Genomic DNA, 14,433 nt, shown 5'->3' with positions numbered 1-14,433 from the left:
ATTGCATCTTGGGTTTCTGGGTTTACAAGCATGACCTAAGACTCCCCAGCACTTCATAACTTCCGACCTTGTCTTGTCACTTCTACTCCGTTCAGTTTTATATTTTCACCCATGAAAAAAATCATTCAGGGACAGAGAGCTAGATCACTCTATTTCTTTTTTTTTTTTTTTAAGATTTTATTTATTTATTCGACAGAGATAGAGACAGCCAGCGAGAGAGGGAACACAAGCAGGGGGAGTGGGAGAGGAAGAAGCAGGCTCATAGCGGAGGAGCCTGATGTGGGGCTCGATCCCATAATGCCGGGATTACGCCCTGAGCCGAAGGCAGACGCTTAACCGCTGTGCCACCCAGGCGCCCCCCTAGATCACTCTATTTCTTAGCTGTACTTGTATTTATCATTCCCACCCAGTACTGTAGAAAATCAGGCTTAGCTGGCTGGTCTCATGACCTGAACGGGGGGTTCTGGCCCCTATCCATGCCAACCTGGTTTTTTCTTTCCTGGTTCTCCCTGAGACTGCAGAAGACAAGAGCAGCAGGTAGCATCATGCGCAGCCCACCTGTCTCCTGAGACTAAACTCAACAAGTAGAGCTATTGCATGTGCGATGACCGATGACCTCCAGGTAGACTTGGGGCTGTTTGAAGGGATGGTGCTTTTGAGGCTGAGTTAGATGCAGACGAGCCTCAGGTAAGTTCCTGAGGGAGGGACATAAGCAGATTTAGTAAACTGTTTAAATATTCCATGCCTAACATTTTCTGAATTTTGAGATAACTACACATAATTTTCTCTGGCTTCAGTATAATACAGATCAGGCATAATAAATACATCAAGAGGGAACTACGCCAACTGCTGAAACATGACTGTGTTTAGTTGATAATAGAAAAAATAAATGATGGCATGGTCATTACTTAAAGCACAGAACAAACTCTGAGCTAATCACCTTCCAACCTTTGTCTCCAGATAACGTTCTTTTCCTTTTCTACAGATGTCTGCTCCATAATTCTAGGGAGTTTCGTCCTTTTTCCTAACATTGAGGTAGATGTGGTGGGAGATGAGCTAGATTTTCCCATTATCTCTGCAGCTCTTGTGTTCAACTTCTGGTGGGCGGGTAGAGTTCAGCGTCCAGGGCCAACGAGTCTTCTTTCTTCCTAGTTTCTCCTCGAAGATGAGCCTGAGCCTGATGGGTACATGGAGGAAAACCATTCCTGGATATTCTTCCCTACTGTACTTCCAATGGCCTTTGCTTTGTCTTCCTCAGGACTACCAAGAGGCCTCCAATTTGGAACAGTTTGTAACTCGATTTTTATTGAAGGAGACCTTGAATCAGCTGCAGTCTCTCCAGAATTCTCTGGAATGTGCCATGGAAACTACTGAGGAGCAAACCCGTCAAGAAAGGCAAGTTAAGTATTTTCATATGATATCTCTGTAGTGACGATGAAAGACCAGTTGAGGGGCATCAATGCTTAAGCTACTGAAAACTAAAAATGAAAATTAATAAATTTAAATAGAATAACAAGAACCTTCTTTGGGTGCTCACCTTATATTTGCCTCTAAAAGAGGCCATTTTACTTTTACTGTCCGTCGTTTATTCAAATTTAAATTGCCAATTTAGTAGATGGAGAAGACTTTAAAAGACACTGTGATAACGTAAAGATACATTTTACGTAGTCCTGACTCTTCAGGATCCTAACGTCTATTATGTAAATAAGACATGAAGACTAAAACCGTAACGTAAGATGCAAAGTGATATATATCATACAGAAGGGGAAATAAGTTGCTAAGGATTTAGGAAGAGCAAAAGATTGAATACGGACAGAGATGAAAGACAAGTTCATGGAATTTCCTGATGATATTTGGGCTCATCTTGCAAATGAGTGTTCTGTGACAGTGTGGAAATGATAGAGACTTAGAGGCCAAGTGAACCTGGATGTGCCTGGGGACTGGAGAATTGAATCAGCCTATTTATTTAAGGAAATAAAGAAAAGTGAATGGTAGGGAAAGATTTCAAAATTCAAGACCACCTATTAGTATCACTGAGAAGATAAGTAATGCTGTTATAATAGTTATGTAAATAAAGGTGCTAATGCTAAAGAGAAACCTGAATTAGAACTGTGTAAAGCAGACGTCAAAATTATTCTAACCAACAGTTGGTACTTTCTTGAGTTGCCATTATTTATACCTTGCAAGCTAGAGAAGGGCTTGGCAGAACTCTGGCTTACGCAACACATTTTGCATGTGTTACTTCAAACCTATACATATGACCATCTAATTTCTGCATTTTAAATTAGGGAGAACCACACAGTAACTGTTTTGAACAGGTTGATAATAGACTGCTCAGTAGGGCCAATTTTTCTAAACAAACTAATGGATATGTAATTATTAGGACATCTCAGAGAAACAGTGGAATTTTCAACCATATGTTTCCAATGTCAAAATGAGTGAGCGCCACCAAATTCTAACAAAAAAGCCTCTAATCTCAAATCTAATGAGCTCGTGCAGCTGAGGAACACGGGTCTGCGCTCTGCAATGGATCTGCACAGCATTTTCACATTATCAGCTCCTCATTTTTGCTGCCTTGAGTGAGTCCGTATCAAACGGCAGGTGTAACAAATAGCTTTAGAAGAGCAAAAACCCCATTCCTTAAGTCTGACCGGAGGGTAACTAAATGTCTTGAAACACAATGAAATTGATTTCATGTTCCAAATGGAAAATGAAGTTGATTTCTCTGTTTTTAGATTTTCTTGATGTACCATGGATTTTCTTTCCCTTTTTAGAGCCAATTATTTGTCACCTGAGAGGAGGCCTACAAAAGCACTGTGCTTCCCTTCTTCACCTGCACCTTGGGTTTTTTCTGCAGTCCTCTCCCGCAGACTTGAGTTCTGCATTCACCACCATATAGTGAACACACGACAAATAGCTGTTCTTTGTGTTAGGCCACAGGCTAGCCTTGGCCTCCTGTGCAAGCTCCCAACAGCTGCACAGCAGCTGTGTTTAATGAGAAGGAATGTGATAATGCAGAACTTAAGGAAAGTGGAAGCCACTGGAGGACTGATGAATATTTTATGTATAGGCTTCTAGCTCAAACAGAGCCTGGAAGAATGAGTATGATTACAGGTCTGATGTGAATTTGGGTGCTGCTGTAGTATGATATTCGACTCAAGTATCCAGGGATGCCCAAATCCCACCCCAAATCCATGATACTCCTCCTGGGGAGGTTTTCACTAAATAAAAAAATGAAAAGCAAATAAGAAACTAGTTTCCACTACGGGTTTGTGTGCATAAGTCCACCTTGAAGTGTCTGGTGACCCTGACTGAAGAGTGAGAATTAGGCTCACGTTTACAAGTACTGTGTCTCCTCTCCTTAGCTCCATCTAGCAATCAGCTGGCCACCAGAAACCAAAGTAAGGAGAGCCCCAGGGACCCTCACCAGTAGAGAGAAAAAAACAGGACAGGAAATATGGCTGTCCTTTTCCCATGATATTAGACAAGGGACCAGTAAATAAGCCTCAGAGGAGGAAAGACTTGAACGGGATCTTTAACGTAGATTTAATGGCTGAGGGTATTCTCCCTGAAGGGGTCTCCTCACCCACCCCATAGTACCCATCTGCTTCCTTCTGGCTGGCTCTTCCTCATTTGTTTGGTCACTGCTTGGACAGCACTTGCTCTGGAAAACCTTCACAGCTCTCAAAGTAGGACTTTGTACCTCCCACTCACCACTGTACTTCCTCAGTATCCTCTACTTAGACTTACGTACAAACTCAGTACTTCACTTACCTCTTTCATTAGGCTGGGTTTCTAAATGGCAGGGGCTTTGCCTTGTTTCCGTCTACCTGGCACAACTACATGTTAAATAAATGAAACCGAATGAATGAAAGGGAATCCCCAGTAAAGGGAACTATATAGAACTGCAGTGGATGGGGACCTGGGACAGTGAGGACAAGCCACCTGGCATCTAAGGTTAGGAAAGGCCTTAAAAGCTAGACAGATGCATTTAGATTTCATATGATCAGAGATTGTCTTGGTGGTTGTAAACAAAGGAGAAATATAATGAAAACAAGTTTTAAGGGAAATTAGTCTCATAACAGTATATGATAAAGATTTGAAAAGAGAACAAGGTCAGAGAGGAGAGGTCAAATCAGTGGATTCACAAACTCATCCGTTTTTTACAACATGAAGGAAGATTCCATGTTGCCCTGCAGAGTCAACAGTTGCAACCTGCAGTTAGCATTGAAAACCCCGGGGTTATAATAATTTGCTTCCTCTTAAGCATCAATATTACTTTGGGACTTAATATTTGTGAAACCTAGAGATACAAAACTTCATTGGAATATAGCAAATTTTGAGAAGTTATCTGTTCTAGCTACCAGCCCCAGGGAGGAGTCACACAGTATCGCTCATCTTGCAGTAATGAGTTAGACATGCAGTGCTGGGCGGAATGTCTGTGTCTGTTCATGTGAAAATGGCAATTTCAGAGAGAAGGGATGCGTACAGCTGGAATGCCACAGAGGTGAGATTTTCAGATGGTGCTCTGCAACACTTTCTGTATCTGTCCTCGCATACTGGCTAAACGGGAGCCACTTTAATTCCATGTCTTCTGAAAGTACCTAATAGCCAATGACAAGAATAATCATCATGTTACACTGGAGCTTCCCTTGAGAGGCCCCTGTCCTCTTACATAAGCCTCTCTTCTTCACAAACCAGATTTCTGAGAACACAGCTTAATTACATGTGAATTTCTTTTTATAATGGAATCCGAAAATTTACTCTATTTTCCAAAGTTCTTCTTTATCCAGAGAAATGACTAATTCCTTCTAGGTTTAGAAGTTATTTTTCTCCTTCTGATGGTTGTCTATTATAAAAGTAAGGGAAGGCTTTAATTTTGCTTGCAGGTGATTATAAAACTTCAGACGGTCTACATTCCCTTAGCTTGAACATAGAAAAGAACTTCTCTAGTCACCTATTCTGATGACCACCGAAGCTGCAAGAAAGTTGATCTTTTTTAGATGCCCTAGGACAATTCATAGGGTGGTCTAGTTAAAGATTGGAGAGTAAACATATGATTTCTTTTCCTTTCTCCCTAAACTTTTCAAAAAAGGCATTAACAGAGCCTGGATAACAAGGAGTCATAAAGGTGCAAAGATAAGGATAGATGAACCAAAGGGGTAGAAACTTTGGAACATAGAAAGAAAATGAATGTAGTGGTGACTGATGTTGAAGCTCTGAGAATGGCAAAACATAGACAATGTATGAAGCTAAGGTGTAATGTAAGTGGTATCACAGAACTTCAGAGAGGCTCAAGAATTGGCTTCACCATGTGCAACAGGGGTGAAGGTGGGGCTAACATATTGCTGAAAGCTCCATCTAATACTGTGTAAGCACCCCTCCCCAGTGCTTGAGGAAGCCTAAAGATGTGCTTTCTGGAGAAGAACAGATACATAGCTAACACAGCAGTGGTCAGAACATGGTACTAAAAACACAGGCATTAAGTGAAAGTCTTCATACTGAACAGTGAGATTTGAAAGCCACTCAGCATACTGTACTCTCAAAGCACTGACAGCTGGGCTGATACACTCTAATTGGGGGATGCTTCTCTCGCTTTTCTTTGGGATCTCATCAGTCTAAGAGAAAGACTTAAAAGGACCAAGAGATGGTGTACCCTAATAAATAGGCCTAGCCAGGCCACCCTACAGTGGCTGCTGCAAGTTGGCAATCCCCACCACACACACACACACACACACACACACACACACTCTCTCTCTCTCTCTCTCTCTCTCACTTTCTCTCTCTCCAATCATCCCTGTTTCCTTCCTCTGAGATAAACAGGGACAACCAAGAGAACAAATCAAACACAAGAAAAGAAACTTAGAAGAAAGATATAATCCAGAGAGCAGAAGAAAACCTCCAAAAAAATCAATACCCTCAGAAAGCAGAGAAAGTAGGAATTAAGGATGGGATGCTATTTAAAAAAAAATAATATCCAAAGAACACAAAGAGCTCTTGGAAATTATGATTGCAGAAATAACCTGTGAGCAAGATTTGGAGATAAAAGACTGATGATGTTTCCACAAAGAGTTGAACAATAAGAAAGAAAAATAAATAAAACTATAGGATAGTCCAAAAGGCCCAATATTTGAAAAGTAGTAATTCCAGAAAGAGAAAAAAGGAGAGAAATAGTCTAAGAAATAATTCTCAGAACAAGGACGTGAGTTTCCAGATTGATAGAACAGACCAAGAGCCCATTACTATGAATCATAAAATCTGACACCAAGACATGCCATTATGAGATTTCAGAATACCAGAGACAAAAGTGTCTAAACTCTCCCAGACCAAAAACCCAGATCAAATACAAAGGATGAAGAAAACACTAGATTTTTTTCAATAATGACACTGGAAGCTAGAATGCAATCAAGTAGCTTTTTCAAAATTTGAAGAGAGAATGATCTGCAACCTAAATTTCTCTACTCGGACTTCTGGGGAGGATGGCAGAGTAGGAGGATTCTAGGCTCACCTTGTCCTATGGATACACCTAAATAACACCCACTTCAATGTAAATAATCCAGAAAATGACCGGAAGCCTGGCAGAACAGACTCTCCAGAGCTAAATGTAGAGAAGAAGCCACATTGCAAATGGTAGGGAGGGTGGAGATGCAGTCTGGAGCCAAGCAGACCCACTCCAGGCACCCCAGACACAAGGGACCCACATAGGGAAGATGAACCCCTGTAACATTTGGATTTGAAAACCAGACGGGCTTAATTTTGTAAGTTTTTACAAAGTCAGTCGGGCTTAAGACCTAGAACTTTATTTTTTTAAAAGATCTTATTTATTTGAGAGTGTGAGAGAAAGCACAAGAAAGGGGGAGGGTCAGAGAGAGAAGCAGACTACCCGCTGAGCAGGGAGCCTGATGTGGGACTCAATCCTGGGACTCCAGGATCATGACCTAAGCAGAAGGCAGACACTTAACCAACTGACCCACTCAGGCTCCCAAGACCTAGAACTGTAAAAAGAGCTGGAGAGTGATAGGAGACAGAGTCCCCACCCTTAAAGAGACAGCACAACAGACATCCCTGCTGAGATACAGCATAGAAGCAGCAGTTTGAAAAATGCAGGTAATACACAGCAAGGACATTTATTTACTCATCTCAGCACATGTGCTGGAGGAACAGGGATCTTTGGGAGTCTTCTCCAGGAACAAGGGAGCTAACAGGCATCAATTCCATGCACCCCAGTGTAAATACATGGGCACCTTCAGAAACAGCACAAACACTCTTTTTTAGATGCCATAGGACAATTCATAGGGTGGTCTAGTTAAAGATTGGAGAGTAAACATATGATTTCTTTTCCTTTCTCCCTAAACTTTTCAAAAAAGGCATTAACGGAGCCTGGACAATAAGGTGCAAAGATAAGGATAGATGAACCAAAGGGGTAGAAACTTTGGAATATAGAAAGAAAATGAATATAGTGGTGACTGATGTTGAAGCTCTGAGAATGGCAAAACATAGACAATGTATGAAGTTAAGAGCATGCCCGGCACCCATGTTCTACAGACCCACCCACTCCAACCCAGCTTGGCAGGAGCCCAAAGCAGCACTACAAATGTGGCCTTGTGCAGGCAGCCACTACAGTGGCCAGCACGAATCCAAAGTAACTCCTGCCCTGGGGTGGGGAGAAGGTAGCCATAAATACCAGCTCTACTGTGGCCCCAGCAGTGGGCTGGGGGCAGACATCTAGTCTGACTGCAGGCCCTGCCCACCAATGAAAGCCACTCAGTGGACAGCACAGGGAGAGTGCCCTGCAGATCACTGTGACCACATTTCAGGCAAATGTCTGCTCTTACCAAACTCAACCCCAATGTGGCACCAGACTGTCTCATTAACAAAACAAGAACCAAATTCTGCCACAGAAGACAGAGACACTGCAGGTGACTGGACTGAAGGCAAACATGGCTCAGCCAAAACATTGGGGTGCACACCACACACATAGGAGATACCCCCTGAAGCGCCAAGTTTTGGTAAACAGGGGACATTGCACTGCAGGGCACTAAAGGACCGCTTCTTCATAAGGCCACTACTTCAGGAGCAGGAGAGATAGCTGACCTTCCTAACACATAGAAACAGAGAGAGTTACACAAAGAGGGGACAGAGGAATATGTCTAACGTGAAGGAATAGGACAAAATCACAGCAAGAGAGCTAAATGAAATGGAGATACAGAATATGCCTGATAGAGAACATAAAGTAATGGTCATAAACATACTTGACTTGAGAAAAGACAGACCCTCATCTCAGTGAGACCTTCAACAAAGACATAGAAAATATAAAAAAGAACCAATCATGGAGTGCCTGGGTGGCTCAGTCAGTTGAGTGTCTGACTCTTGATTTCAACTTGGGTCATGACCTCAGAGTTGTGGGATCAAACCCTGCATTGGGTTCCTCACTCAGCAGAGTCTGCTGGAGATTCTCTCTCTCCCTCTAACCCTTCCCCCCTCCTTCAAATCTTAAAAAAAAAAAAAAATCAGAAATTAAGAACTCAATAACAGAAACTAAAAATACATTAGTGGGGGGTACCTGGGTGGTGCAGTCAGTTAAGCATCCATCCGACTCTTGGTTTCAGCTCAGGTCATGATCTCAGCGTCCTGAGATCAAGCCCCATGTCAGGCTCTGCGCTCATTGTGGAATCTGCTTGAGTTTCTTTCACCCTCTCCCTCTACCCTCCCCATCCCCATGTGTGCTCACACTATCTCTAAAATAAATCTTTAAAAATACAGTAGAAGGCATAAATAGTAGACTAGAGGAAGCAGAAGAATGGATCAGTGACCTGGAAGATACAGTAATGGAAAGCAATCAAGCTCAAGAAAGAAAAAATAATAAAAAAATAAGAATAGATTAAGGGAACTCAGTGACACCATCAAGTGTAATAACATTCACATTATAGGAATTCCAGAAGGAGAAGAGAGAGAAAAAGGGGCAGAAAATTTATTTGAATAATAATAGCTGAAAACTGCCCTAATTTTGGGAAGGAAACAGACATCCAGATCCAAGAGGCAGAAAGAGCCCCAACAAAATGAACCCAAGCAGGTACTTACCAAGACACATAATAATTAAAATGGCAGGGGCGCCTAGGTGGCTCAGTTATTTAAGCATCAGCCTTTGGCTCAAGTCATGATCTCAGGGTCCTGGGATTGAGCCCCATGTCAGGCTTCCTGCTTCAGTGGGGAGTCTGCTTCTCCCTGTCCTTCTGCTCCACCCCCTGCTTCTGTGTGCACATGCTTGCTCTCTCTCTCATCTCAAATAAAATCTTTAAAAAAAATTAAAATGGCAAAAAGTAGTGCTAAAATTTTAAAAACAGCAAGAGAAAAGAAAACCATTACATACAAGAAAAACCCCATAAGGCTATGACCTTATTTTTCAGCAGAAACATTGTAGCCAGGAGAGAGCGGCATATTGATATATTCAATGAAATGAAAAAAACAACAACAAAAAAACCCAAACCCAACCCAGAATACTCTATCCGGCAAGGCTAGAATAGAAGAGAAGACATTCAGAAGAGAAGAGGAGATTGTTTCCCAAACAAAAGTTGAAAAAATTCATTATCACTAAAGCAGCCATATAAGAAATATTAAAAGATAACTCTTTGAGTGGAACAGAAAGACCATAAACATGAGTAAGAAAAGTAGGAAGCACAAAAGCAGTAAAATTAATTATGTCTATAAAAATTAGTCAAGGGACTCACAAAACCAAAGGATGTAAAGTAGAACACGATGCACCTGGAACATGGCAGGTGGTGGAATAAAAATGTAGTGCTTTTAGAATGGCTTCAAACTTAAAGGACCATCAACTTACTATAGACTGTTTTGTACATAAGATGTTATAGACAAACCTAACGGTAGCCACAAATCAGAAACCAGTAATAGAAAAGCAAAAATTAGGGGTACCTGGGTGTCTCAGTTGGTTAAAATCCAACTCTTGGTTACAGCTCAGGTCATGATCTCAGGGTTATGAGATCAAGCCCCTCATTAGGCTCCTCGATGAATGGGGAGTCTGCTGAGATTCTCTCTCTCCTTCTCCCTCTGCCCCTTCCCCCACTCGTTCTCTCAATCTCTAAAATAAATAATTTTTTTTAAAACTGCAAAAAGAAAAAGGTACCCAAGTATATCACAAAAGCAAGCCTTCAAACCATGAGAAAAGAGAGCAAGAGAAGAAAGGAACACAGAACTACAAAAACAACCATAAAACAAGGAATGAAAGGGCAGTAAGTACATACCTATCGATAATTACTTTGAATATAAATGGACTAAATGCTCCAACCAAAAGACACAGTGTGACAGAATGGATAAAAATCAAGAACCATCTAGAGACTCACTTCAGACCTAAAGACACCTGCAGATTGAAAACGAAGGGATGGAGAAACATTTATCATGCAAATGTAAGGGAAAAAAGATAGGGTAGCAATGCTTATATCAGACAAAATAGAACTTAAAGATAACAAGAGACAAAGAAGGACACTACATAGTCATAATAGAAATAATCCAACAAGAAGTTATAACAACTATAAATATTTATGCACCCAACATGGGAACACCCAAATACATAAAGCGGCTATTAACAAACATGAAGTCATCAGTAGTAAACCAAGAATAGCAGAGGACTTCAACCTGCCCTTTACATCAGTGGATAGACCATCGAAACAAAATCAATAAGGAGACAGTGGCTTTGAATGACACGCTGGACCAGATGGATCTAACAGGTATGTTCAGAACATTCTATCCTAAAACAGCAGAATACACATTCTTTTCAAATTCACATGGAACATTCTCCAGAATGGATCACGTTAGGCTAGAAAACATGTCTCAACAAATTCAAAAAGATTGAAGTCTTATGCATCTTTTCTGATCATAAGATAATGAAACTAGGAAAAAAGCACAAGAAAAATCTAGAAGGAACACAAATACATGGAGGTTAAATAACTAAACAATGAATGGGTCAACCATGAAATCAAAGAGGAAATTAGGGGCTCCTGGGTGGCACAGCGGTTAAGCGTCTGCCTTCGGCTCAGGGCGTGATCCCGGCGTTATGGGATCGAGCCCCACATCAGGCTCCTCCGCTATGAGCCTGCTTCTTCCTCTCCCACTCCCCCTGCTTGTGTTCCCTCTCTCGCTGGCTGTCTCTATCTCTGTCAAATAAATAAAATCTTTAAAAAAAAAAGAGGAAATTAAAAAACACGTGAAGACAAACGAAAACATAATGGTCCAGAATCTTTTGGGTACAGCAAAAGCTGTTCTAAGAGGGAAGTTTATGGCAATACAGGTCTACCTCAAGAAGCCAGAAAAATCTCAAGTAAACTAACCTTACACTTAAAGGAGCTAGGAAAGGAAGAATAAAACCCCAAACCAGTACAAGGAAGGAAATAATAAAGATTAGAGCAGAAATAAATGAAATAGAGGCTAAAAAAAAAAAACAAAACCCAAAATGATCAATGACACCAGGAGCTGGTTCTTTGAAAAAATTAACAAAATTGACAAACTTGTAGGAGACTCATACATAAAGGACTCAAAATCAGAAATGAAAGAGGAGAAATACCAACCAACACCATAGAAACACAATAGGTTATTAGAGAATATTATGAGCAATTAAATGGCAACAAATGGGACAATGTAAAAGAAATGTTTAAATTCCTGGAAACATAACCTCCCAAACTAAATCAGAAAGAAATAGAAAATTTGACAGACCAATTACCGGCAATGAAATTGAATCAGTAATCAAAACCTCCCTACAAACAAAAGTCTAAGACCAGATGACTTTGCAGGTGAATTTTACCAAGCATTTAAAGAAGCATATTAATACCTATCCTTCTCAAACTATTCCCAAAAAAAAAGAAGAGAAAGGAAAACTTCCAAATTCATTCCATTGATGCCAGGATTACCCTGTTACCAAAACCAGGTAAAGACACTACAATAAAAGAATAAACGAGAACTACAAGCCAATATCTCTGAAGAATGTAGATGCAAAATTCCCTAACAAAATATTAACAAACTGAATCTAACAATATATTTAAAAAATCATTCACCACAATCAAATGGGATTTATTTCTTGGATGCAAGGGTAGTTCAATATTTGCAAATCAGTCAACACGATACATCACATGTAAGAGGAAGGATGAAAACTGTATGAACATTTCAATAGATGTAGAAAAAGCTTTTGACAAAGTACATCCATTCATGATAAAGACCCTCGACAAAGTAGGTTTAGAGGGAACATACCTCAACATAGTAAAAGGCCATATATAAAAACCCACAGCTAACATCATACTTAATGGTGAAAAACTGAGAGCTTTTTCCCCTAAGATCAGGAGCAAGACAAAGATGTCCAGTCTCATCACTTTTATTCAACATAGTACTGGAAGTCCTAGCCATAGCAATCAGACAACAAAAAAATGAAAGGCATCCAAACTGGTAAGGAAGAAGCAAAATTTTCACTATTTGCAGATAACATAATGTTATACATAGAAAACCATAAAGACTCCACCAATAAAACTACTAGAACTGATCAGTGAATTCAGTAAAGTCACAGGATGCAAAGTCAGTGTGCAGGAATCTGTTGAATTTCTATACACTAATAAAGAAGTAACAGAGAAATTAAGAAAACAATCCCATTCACAACTGTACCAAAAATAATAAAATACCCAAGAATAAACTTAACCAAGGAGGTGAAAAACCTGTATTCTGAAAACTAGAAACATTGATGAAAGAAATTGAAGATGACACAAAGAAATAGAAAGACATTCCATCCTCATGGATTGGGGGAACACATATTTTTTAAATGGCCATACAACCCAAGGCAATCTACAGTTTTAATGCAATTCTTATCAAAATACCAACAGAATTTTTCCAGAACTACAACAAACAATCCTAAAATGTGTATGGAACCACAAAAGACCCAGAAAGCCAAAAACAATCTTGAAGAACAACAAAACTGGAGGTACCACAATCCCAGATTTCAAGATATACTTTAGAACTATGGTAATCAAAACAGTATGGTACTGGCAGAAAAACAGTCACATAGATCAGTGGAACAAAATAGAAAACCCAGAAATAAACCCATCATTATATTGTCAATTAATCTATGACAAAGGAGGAAAGAATATGCATTGGGACAAAGACCATCTCTTCACCAATTGTGTTGGGAAAACGGGACCATTTTCTTACACCATACACAAAAATAAACTGAAAATGGATTAAAGACCTAAATGTAAGGCCTGAAACCATAAAAATCCTAGAAAAGAGCACATGCCATAATTTCTCTGACTTGGCTATAGCAACATTATTCTAGATAAGTCTTCTAAGGCATTGGAAATAAAAGCACAAATAAACTACTGGGACTACATCAAAATAAAAAGCTTCTGCACAGCAAAGGAAATAATCAATGAAACAAAATGACAACCTACTGAATGGGAGGAGATATTTCCAAGTAATTTATTTGATAAGGGTTACTATCTAAAATATATAAAGAACGTATACAACTCAACACCAAAAGAATAAATAATCCAATTAAAAATGCACAGAAGACAACAAATATTCCTCCAAAGAAGGCTTATAGGTGGCCAACAGACACATAAAAAGGTGGTCAACTCACTAACCATCAGTGAAATGAAAATCAGAACTAGAGTGAGATATCACTTCACTCCTGTCATAATGGCTGAAATCAACAAACACAAGAAAAAATCGTTGGCGGGAATGTGGAGAAAGGAACCCTTGTGCACTGTTGGTAGAAATGCGAACTAGAGCAGTCACTGTGGAAAACAGTATGGAAGTTCCTTAAAAAAAATAGAATTACCATATGATGCAGTAATTCCGCTCCTGGGTATTTACCAAAAGAATATGAAAACACTAATTTTGAGAGATCTGTGCACCCTGTGATCATTATAGCATTACTTACAATAGCCAAAATACGAAAGAAACCCAAGTAGACATCAACAGATGAACGGATAAAGAAAATGGTGTGTGTGTGTGTGTGTGTGTGTGTGTGTGTGTGTGTATACGTGTATGTGTACGTACATACGTACATATATATATCCCAGGGTCCTGGGATCAAGTCCTAAATCTGGCTCCCTTGCTCAGCAGGGAGCCTGCTTCTCCATCTCCCTCTGCTGCTCCCCCTGCTTGCGTTCTCTCTCTCTCTTTCAAATAAATAAATAAAAGGGGGGGCTGAGGGGATCTGCATTAGAGAGAGGCTAAAGAAATTTTTCCTTACTGATAATAAAGGAAGATTTTGGGATGAGTGAATTAGTACTAGATTTGGCTGCATGTAACAGGAAAAAAGTGGCTTAAACACATAGGGGCTTATTATCTCTTATGAAAGAGCTTGGTGGTGGCAGCCTAAGCAGGTATGACAGCTCTACAGATTTATCATAGACCGCCTGTCTTTTTCACGTAGTAAGT

General features: G+C 40.1%; 1 protein-coding gene across 2 annotated transcripts in view; it reads left to right on the top strand.

The window, feature by feature from the left end:
- Positions 1-14,433, top strand: part of NECAB1 (N-terminal EF-hand calcium binding protein 1) — a 180,649-nt gene that overhangs the window by 133,281 nt on the left and 32,935 nt on the right. For both annotated transcript variants that reach the window (XM_045805995.2, XM_087864750.1), the window contains exon 6: positions 1,259-1,395. In XM_045805995.2, coding sequence (XP_045661951.1) covers positions 1,259-1,395 — 137 coding nt within the window. The remainder of the gene's footprint in view (positions 1-1,258; positions 1,396-14,433) is intronic.

The sequence above is a fragment of the Ursus americanus genome, chromosome 9, assembly GCF_024610735.1.
Source record: "Ursus americanus isolate L20-20 chromosome 9, mUrsAme1.1.p, whole genome shotgun sequence".
In the NCBI taxonomy this organism is placed as follows: Eukaryota; Metazoa; Chordata; class Mammalia; order Carnivora; family Ursidae; genus Ursus; species Ursus americanus.
The sequence above is the reverse complement of the archived record's forward strand: the minus strand, read 5'-3'. Positions and strand labels throughout refer to the sequence as shown.